The sequence below is a fragment of the Benincasa hispida genome, chromosome 4 (genome assembly GCF_027475165.1).
Source record: "Benincasa hispida cultivar pf3 chromosome 4, pf3_genome.v1.1, whole genome shotgun sequence".
Classification (NCBI taxonomy): domain Eukaryota; kingdom Viridiplantae; phylum Streptophyta; class Magnoliopsida; order Cucurbitales; family Cucurbitaceae; genus Benincasa; species Benincasa hispida.
In genome coordinates, this window is record NC_143481.1 from 59,387,544 (window position 1) to 59,396,581 (window position 9,038).

A 9,038-nucleotide genomic window follows, 5' to 3' on the forward strand; every position below is an offset into this window, starting at 1 on the left:
TGATTCAAATACTAATTATATGAATGAAATTCATATAATTAAATTTAGTTAAATATGATTTATATTAAATACCATGCATTGTTGAGAGAAATAAAACTACAGGTTATATTGTATTTGATATAATATAAGAACTATAAGCTATGTGTTATATTTGGTATAACATATAGTTTAGTATATATTATGTGATAATATATATATTAAATATCTTATTAAATTATTTTATTAAATGTTTTTTTTATATTATATTACTTTTTTGAATTTAATATGGGAGGGCCCTCCCCTTCTTTTCTCCCTAGTGGCGAATAACGTGCGTGAAAGTGTTTGGTGTAGTTTTTACAAGAGATCTTCATTTTCTTCACAGAAGATTTCTAACAGAAGGCTCTTAACAAAATTTTCTCTCTAAATCACTCTCTCTCTTCCCAAAAGAAACATAAAGCCCACATATTAATTTTCTCTCTAAATCACTCTCTCTCTTCCCAAAAGAAACATAAAGCCCACATATCCTGTGATTCTCATCCTCTATAGAGAATACTGAGGAAATTCTTGTGGTGGTGTCCAAAGTTGGTTGCTGTAATTCTGTTCGAGGTGTTCGTAATTGTTCGTGACAGATTGAGAAGGATATTTGTGAAGATTTTTGACTCCAAGGGTAAGTAATTCTTTGAACCCTAATTATTAATTCTCTAAAAGCATGCTTTAAATTATGTTAAATTACATACTTTTGATTTGTAAGTTTGTATTCTGTGATAAAATTGAATTTAGGACGACCCCCGCTTCCACTGCGGGCTTTAGGATTCCTTCAAATTCAAGTCCTCAAAGAAAAAACAAACTAGCTAAAATCCTACCCCTATGTTAAATGAGCCACTCATTGTCTTGAAATCTTCAATACAATGTGGTGAAATGACTAAGAATGAATAGGAGAAGATTGAGAGGGGGAAATGGAGGATTTAGAGCCATGGATGAACTCAGAGAAGGTTGGAAATTGATTTGTCTTTTGCCCTAAAAATCTAAAAAATATATATAGGATTTATACTGGTGCAACAGAGAGTTTGTCGAAGCATAAGGGGGTTGGTAGCACATGCACGTGCTACTGACGAGGTCTGGAGCATCGCGACGTTGCACCAAAACGAGTGCTTTCAGGAAAAATGGCCGACCAAAGCGCTGATACGGCGCAGTTATATTGTCTTGATTGATACCTCCTATTCTTAATTGATGCTTCTAGAGCTTCATTTAGACACATTTTTAACCTCAATTTAACTCCAATGATTCGTTCTACCTTCTTGATGCTCAAGATCAACAAGAATCAAAGAATAAACCAACAAAATCATAGAACGAACCTGAATTAAGCTGAATAAAATAACTCTTTTTAGGGACTACCATTCACTTTCCCAAAAAAAAAAGAAAAAAAAAATTATTCTTCGATACAGGAGACGGAGAAGACACATTTCCGGGTTTTTTTTTGTCATTTTAAATAACTATTGTACCTTTCTCATTTCTAAACCCTATTTCAATTTACGTCTACCACTCCATCCCTTCTCTCCCTCCCTCCCTCTCTCCCTCTCTCACTACCAGCCACCGTACACCGCCGACGCACGCCACTTCTTCACGACGTGATCTCAGCGACTACCGCCGCACGCTGCATTCCCAGCTGCCGCAGTCTCAACCTCCAGACGAAGTCTCCGCCTCTTCCTCCCTCTTACACGCTCTCGCCTCTCGATCAATGTTGCTTATCTCTGTTTTTCTTCACCCTCTCATAAACGGAAAGTGGTTCAGCCCCTAACCTGCGCCGTTGGTGAGATCGCACCGCCACTCACGCCCACCATCGGTCATTTTTCAGATCCCCAAGGTTCTGATTTTTGTTCTGTTTTTCATTTTGTTTCGTTGATTATGTTGTTATATCTTCACCCACGAATAAGTAAGGCAAAAGAAGCATTGTTATTATCTTTTTTGCTGATTTTTTATTCAGGCAATGTTTAACCAATCCAAATAAAAATATAAAACAGAAAATGTATACTTCGCTGATTAGGAAAATAGTACGACCTTAATTTGAACAGGATTCTATTCTATAGCAACGGTGTCTTCGAGTTCTAACGATTAGGAAATAGCAAATTGAATCATTAAATAAAAATGAAAAAAGAAAATACTATTCTTATCCGAATTAATAAATAAAAGGGAACGAAAAAGTTCAAGAAACTTACAAAGCCAAAAAGAAAACCGACCTCTATGTAATTTACTTGGCTATAATAAACTTGCTGGAATAAAAAAGCTGCATTGAAATTGTTGTTTCAGTTAAAAAAGAACAGCAAAAGACCATGGAAAAACAGAATAGAAACACATAAAAGGATCCTCCTGAACAAGGAATGAGTAAACCTGGAATTTGCTTGAATATTGAAAAAATTGTTGATGCATATGAACTGGTGTAGGGAGGGACAAGGGTAAAATGGGAACCATATATATTTTTTTTTTTCAAATTTTGAAATCCTCCAAATTTTGACCTATTTGGAATTTAAAAAAACAGGATTTTTAATCACAAGTTCCAAATTCTTCTCTTCCTGTTGTTTTCCATCCGAACATGCTGGTCAAATTCAGGGGTTCCCAACATGGGTTCATGTTTTTATTTTCTTTCTGCAGATTGAGAAGTTTAGAATATTACTTCAGCATGTGTAGGAGTTGCATATAGATCAAAGGCCATAAGGATCACCACCATGGCGAACAGACGGTGTTTACAAGTACTAACTCGTCATGCTTCGACTATTTTTTTCACCAAGCCATATATCCACCCGCTGAAAATTGCACCGTCCTTCCTTTCCCAGAATTTTCATACACATGCTTCTATTTCAAACTACCTTTCTACTAAAATTGATCCTTCTTTGTGTACCTACGGGTCACATACCCGATATCTCTCATCTGATAGTCGAAATGGCAATGAAGATGATTTTACTGAAGATGAAGATGAAGATGAAGATGACGAAGCATATGATAGTAGTGAGGATGATGGTATTTCCGTGTCGAGTAGGGGTATGCAAAAGGAGTATACAAAGGAGGAGAAGGAGGCTGAAGCAGCTGCTATTGGATATACAGTAGTAGGGCCACTTGATCAATCTAAAGGGGTTTTCAAGCCTTATGAGCCTGTTTTTGCTGTTGTTCAGGTTTGAACTTGTGGCATGTCTTAAGGAATTTTATGAATTAGTAGTTGGACAGTTATCATTTATCCACTCTTTTCTTTTGGCTATTCTTGTAGATTGGCTCGCACCAATTCAAAGTTAGCAATGGAGATAGTATTTTTACTGAGAGATTAAAATTCTGCGATGTGAATGACAAGGTTTGCAACTCCTATACCATTCTTCATTGTCTATATTTTAGATGTAGTTTATCAGGTTTTTATTAGACATGCTAGCTTTTGGCCATTTTTCTTCATGGCCCTGCCCCCAATCTTTTGATATGAGCCATCCAACCAGATTAGTAATGCTGTATCTATTATTTTTTCATAGATACTTTGGAGAAAAAAATGATATAAGTTATTCTAAACACAATATTTCACTTGGGAGCAACTTTCGGAACCTAGAACTGATATGTTGTATGATTTAAGATTGTACTACCTTTTCTATTCTGCTGTTGTTTCCAGGTTGTAATTTGGAAAGCTAAAGTTTGTGCTATGCTATGTTAGTTTGATTGGTACGAGGATTCGACAAAATTAATATGAGGGCTGTAAAACAGTTTTTAGATGATCAAGTGTTGAAGAGCTCCTTTTTTTTTTTTTTTCTTTTGACAGTGCGACAAAATATAGTAGAGCTCCTGAAAAGCAACTGTTTTACATATATGAGAAGTTGCACTTTTCAGCTTGTCGTAGACAAGGCTAAAATATGTAGTGATGTACTTTATTTAGTAAGAAGAATTGTTCCAGCCTAGGTAAAGAACACGTAAAATATATTATCGTGTGGTAGCTTTTATTCAAGGTCTTATTGTTAGTCACATGTGAGATACTTCATTAGGGGATCTTTACTGATATTTCTATTGCCCTTTTCCTCAACAGACTTGAATGCGTTCTGTTGATTTTCTCGTGTTTGCTTTAATGCCTTGCCTACTTGATTTTGATTCTGTGTTGAACTTCTGTACCGATATTGACTAAAATTCTTCTATGTATTTCATCCTGAGCAAGCTTTAATGAGTATTCTTTTATGGATTTATCTTTTGCAGTTGATATTGAATAAGGTTCTCTTGCTTGGCTCAAGTAGCCAAACGATTGTAGGTAGGCCAACAGTACCAAGTGCAGTTGTTCAAGCAGTTGTTGAGGAACACGTAAGAGTGACAGCTAAACTACTTACTCGCTTTTTTGTTGCTAATGCAATATATTGTAAGAAGAAAATTTTGCTGTTGTGTGATGTTTCCCAGTGATTCTCATGGACCATTCTATGCACTCTCTAACGACTAATTTTCTACTTTGTGCGATTTAGAAAATATACTTTTAGTAACTGCATTTGGAAATCCAACAATAAATAGATGTAAACAAAGATCCAATTGTCAACTTGAGCATAGCTCAATTAGGTAAGATATAGTTCTCAACCAAAAACTCAGTTTTAAATTCCTATCTCCACATGTTGAACTCAGAATAGGAATATCAATTTGTTAACCAAAATTATCTACTTTCAATATGTCCAGGCATTAAGGTAGATGAAAATAATAGAATTTGGAAACCTAACACTGTTCAGTAGACGTCTAAAAGGCATTTTCTTCTAGCAATTGTTACTTGAAAGGATTATGGAATTGCAAAGGGGTTTGATAAATGAATTGACCAAGTTTGTGTAATTTATATGCTAATTCTGCAGTATTAAGTGTAATGTATTTGTTTTTTTGGTAATTTATATGCTACAATCTCATCATATCAACTGTGTTGTTCTGTCTATGGTTGTTTTTTTGTTTCCAAATCTTTCTTTTTCCCTTAATTTTTTTGTTTCTAAATCCTGGAAGTCGTTCTCAAATTTGTGTTCCCATTGTAACCTGAACGATTTTTCCTCCTTCTCAAAAGGCATTAGATGCAAAAGTAATCATCTTCAAGAAAAAAAGGAGGAAGAATTACCGCAGAACCAAAGGACACCGCCAGGTATATCTAGACTATCCAGAAAGAGTAAAAGAGTTTTTTATTCAAGTTATCTGATGGCCGTTTTCTGCTATGTTTTCTATCTCAGGAATTAACGAAGTTGAGGATTATTGATATCCAAGGTGTTGACAAACCAGAAAATATTGGAAAGCCTTCAAAAGTAGCTGGTAAGAAGCAAGAACAAGTTGCAGTAGCTGCTTAGTAGAAGGTTCCATAATTCTTACTAGTTAGAATTGTTAAGTTGATCTCCTAATTCCCTAGAAGTGTGTCCTTTTCTCCCAACTAGGTTTTGTTTTGTAGGAAGGCCACTTTGCTAGGACTCCCATTTGTTTTCTTCCTTTTCCTGGTAGTTTTCCCCAAAAATGTGATGTCTTCTATTTAAATAATTGGAATTTTCTTATTAGAATTGTGGTCATACATTTGAGAAGGGTTTGGAACTGTATGGACTAGGATTTATGCCATTGGTAGATCTTGAGTTTCTTGATTTGTTTGGGAGCTTACAGGATCATACATTCAATACCATATTATTTTCTTTTATTTTTTAAATCTGCACAAGAATGTCACATATGAATCAAGTTGTAGCTATTTTAGTTTCTCTCAAAAGTTTTTTGGGTGCTTGTTTCAAGGATTTGGGTTTAAGGTTATCTCTGATTTAGGAGATGGATTTAGGGAGGGATTGAACTGTGTTTCCTGTTTGACTTTGTTGGTTATCTTTTTTTTAAAAAATTTCAATTGTTTTTTTATTTGATTTAAAATGTTAATTTAATAAATTTAAATTTTGAAAGATATTATTATAGCTATTTTAAAGCTTTATGATTATTATTATTATTGTTGTTAGATTAAATACTATTTTGGTCTTGGTACTTTGGTGTTTATCACTTTGATTTTTGTATTTTTAATTGTCTAATTTTAGTATCTATACTTTCATTAAATCATAAGAATAGTCTTTGCTATGAAATTAGGTTAATGGTCAGCTTAGTGAGGCAGAAAATAATAATGATGATGATAAAAAGTACCAATAAGAATTAAAAAAATTGCAGAATTAGCAAGTTGGGTTAACAAATGAAGTAGATAACAAATGAAAAAATTAAGAATTTATATAGTTACATAATTCAATTCTCGTTGTAAATCTAGGAAGTATCATACCTAGATGGTTGGATCATATTTTAGGTTGCTCTCCATTTCCTTGAAATCAATCCTTTTCTACCTTAATATGATTCGACCCCTTATTTATTTAACCTAACTTGGTTAACTTTTCAATTTTCATCCTATCTTATACTTTTTTTTTTCAAATTTTTGTGTGCCAACTAAATAAAGTGCAAGATTACAAATTATATGGACCAAATTGAAACAAACATTAAAATATAAAGACTAAAATGGTATTTTAACTTTATTATTATTATTATTATTATATATCAGATACTCTTATAATTAGGTCATTAAACACAAATTTCTGAATAATGAAATACATATCCGTATGTTTAAGATCATATCTATAATTTCCTACCACACAAACTTCCAACAAAGCTAAGGTCTCCATTGCCTTTAATATTTGTTACAAGATATTATATATTAATCATTAGTTGGTTGGCTGTTTCATCTTTATGAACATAGAATGCCAAAAGTATCCCTCAATCCCCACCCTAATTACAACTCAAAAGTTAAGTATACAAAGTTTGTTCCAGCTAAATTCAAGGTCATAGGTGTCCAACGAAAAAATGATGAGTAATATGTCACTTATTATTATTATTATTATTATTGAGTATTTCAAAGATATTGTTTGAAATTAAAAAAAAAAACTTAAATTTTAAGCAACTAAAATGAACATTTTATTTCTTTTGAAGCTAGAGGCGAATTAAGAAAATGAAGATAAACTAAAGAGGGGAAAAAAGAAAAGAAAAGAAAAGAAAAAAAAAAAGAACTGATAAATTTGATCTATTTTATTTTGTAATATTAATTCTTCAATGTTTTATCAAAATATTTCAATATCTACACCATCTAAAGGGACTTAAGGGAGAAATTTTCCCCATTTTATTTTATAGTTACAATAGTTATGTAAGGAAATTTTAATCATAGAGATTAATCACTTTGTAACTATTTTTTTTTTTTTACTTAAAATATTAAAAAACCTCATTATTGTATTTTTAAAAATCTTTTTTAAATAACTTTGGATCTTAGTTTATTGGATTTGAGTTATGCAAGTTTAGATGTCAAAACAAATAACACTCGAGTGTGATTTAACAATCGATGGGTAATGTAAGGTTGAGAAGATTCATCAACATTCACTTGAGTTTATATATAAGGATCCATTCATGCCTTTAACTCATCAAAATAGGGTAACCACTTCTTAGTGTTTAAGCTACATTAATCTTAGCTCTAAGACGCAAGCTGAAGTTAAATAAACAAAAGGTTGTCTTTATTTCTAAAGCCACTACTTCCCTTATTTAATGAGTTCTACATCCACTTACTCTGACAAGTAGTTAGGTATGTCTACTTAAATCGATTGATCAGATGAATTCAAGCAATAAAATTATGTGCACATTAAACAAGATGAACCTCTACTTATGCAAAACGCGTTATAATGATGATTTACACTTCCCAATTCATTAAAGATTTAGCTACTCATCGTGGAGCAAAACAAGCATGTGGATGGATAAGAGACGATGAAAGTCATGATTTACATTAAGAATGAAGTATAATCACAATGTATATGTCAATACAAATTCATAAGAGAATATAAAAATGGATATGAAAAAGAAGTTTGATTAAAGAAGTGAGAGTGTCCAGCTGCCAGTCACAGTCTTTTGCTTCCTTTAGCTCTCGTGGTTAGCTGCTACACTTGTGTTGGTGAAAGAATGATGGAACTCTTCCTTGAATGAAGAAGAAGATTGAGCTCTTGTTCAGAAATCTCCAAGAACTTGACGAAACTAGGGAGGTTGAAAAAGATACAAGATGGTGTAGGAGTGTAAGGTTCCAGCAGGATTCCGAGATCGTAAGAGTTATTTATGTGTGCAACTTGAGCTATTTATAGGCTTCATTTGGTCGTTCTTCAATGCTCTCTCTAATGCTTGTCTGACACATTTTGTATTTAATTCCATATCTTGCTCCACCGCTTTCATCACGTCATCTATTCATTAACTCTGCTTTATCCCTTTCAAATCAGCTTGCAACTTGCATTTTAACTGGATGCATCACCACCCATACGTTTGTCATCTCATCGTCGCATACTTCTTTTCAACTCACAATTCGACTCTCATCGCATTGGTTGTGTTTGTCCCATTTCCTATACGTTCACAAGTTACAACATCCAGCTTTCTTGATAAGTTCTGACTTTTATACTCAAAATCCTGAATTTAGAGATTAGAATTATAATATTTCAAGATAAACAGTTTTGCAAGTACTAAACAAAGAGAGTCCTTTTACATAATTTTCTTCTCAAGTTAATGCATTTTTTACTATAATTTCCATAATTATTCTAACTAAGAAACAACAATAACTTGTATTTCTATAAGTTACCAATGAGAAATACCTTGAATGATGAATTGTTTGACCTCGACTTTGGTATGTAGTTTTTTACCCCTCACATTGAGGAAGTTCTTCCACGTAAAATTACATATGTCCTTACTCGATTTATTATTACTGTGTTTTTAGTGGACTAAATTTCTATTAGATTCACAAAAGAGAGAAAATAAATATAGTGTTTATCCCAACAATATCAACATCAAGCTATGAAAGTCAAAACCTTCAGCTTTGGCATCAAAGAAATCCAGATTGTTTCTTCATAAGCCAAGTGCCAGGCCTTCGAAGCAGCTCTCATAGTTCTGGACAACCTCTGTTTCTACCCACAAAGGAAGGTGATTAAAAGAAAATGCGAGCTCTCTTTGTAAACCAAGAATCTGTCAATAAGCGAATGTGAAGACTCATTTCACCCCGAGACCAAAAA

The 9,038-nt window shown here is 33.1% G+C and overlaps 1 protein-coding gene across 1 annotated transcript; it reads left to right on the forward strand.

Moving 5' to 3' along the window:
- The first annotated feature begins 1,458 nt into the window (after nt 1–1,458).
- On the forward strand, nt 1,459–5,641 carry NFD1 (Ribosomal protein L21). Its single transcript, XM_039030813.2, has 6 exons — nt 1,459–1,843; nt 2,629–3,146; nt 3,239–3,319; nt 4,195–4,296; nt 5,024–5,098; nt 5,184–5,641. The coding sequence occupies exons 2-6, from the start codon at nt 2,703–2,705 to the stop codon at nt 5,295–5,297; spliced, it is 816 nt and encodes a 271-aa protein (XP_038886741.1). The 5' UTR covers nt 1,459–1,843; nt 2,629–2,702; the 3' UTR covers nt 5,298–5,641.
- Nucleotides 5,642–9,038: the final 3,397 nt, after the last annotated feature.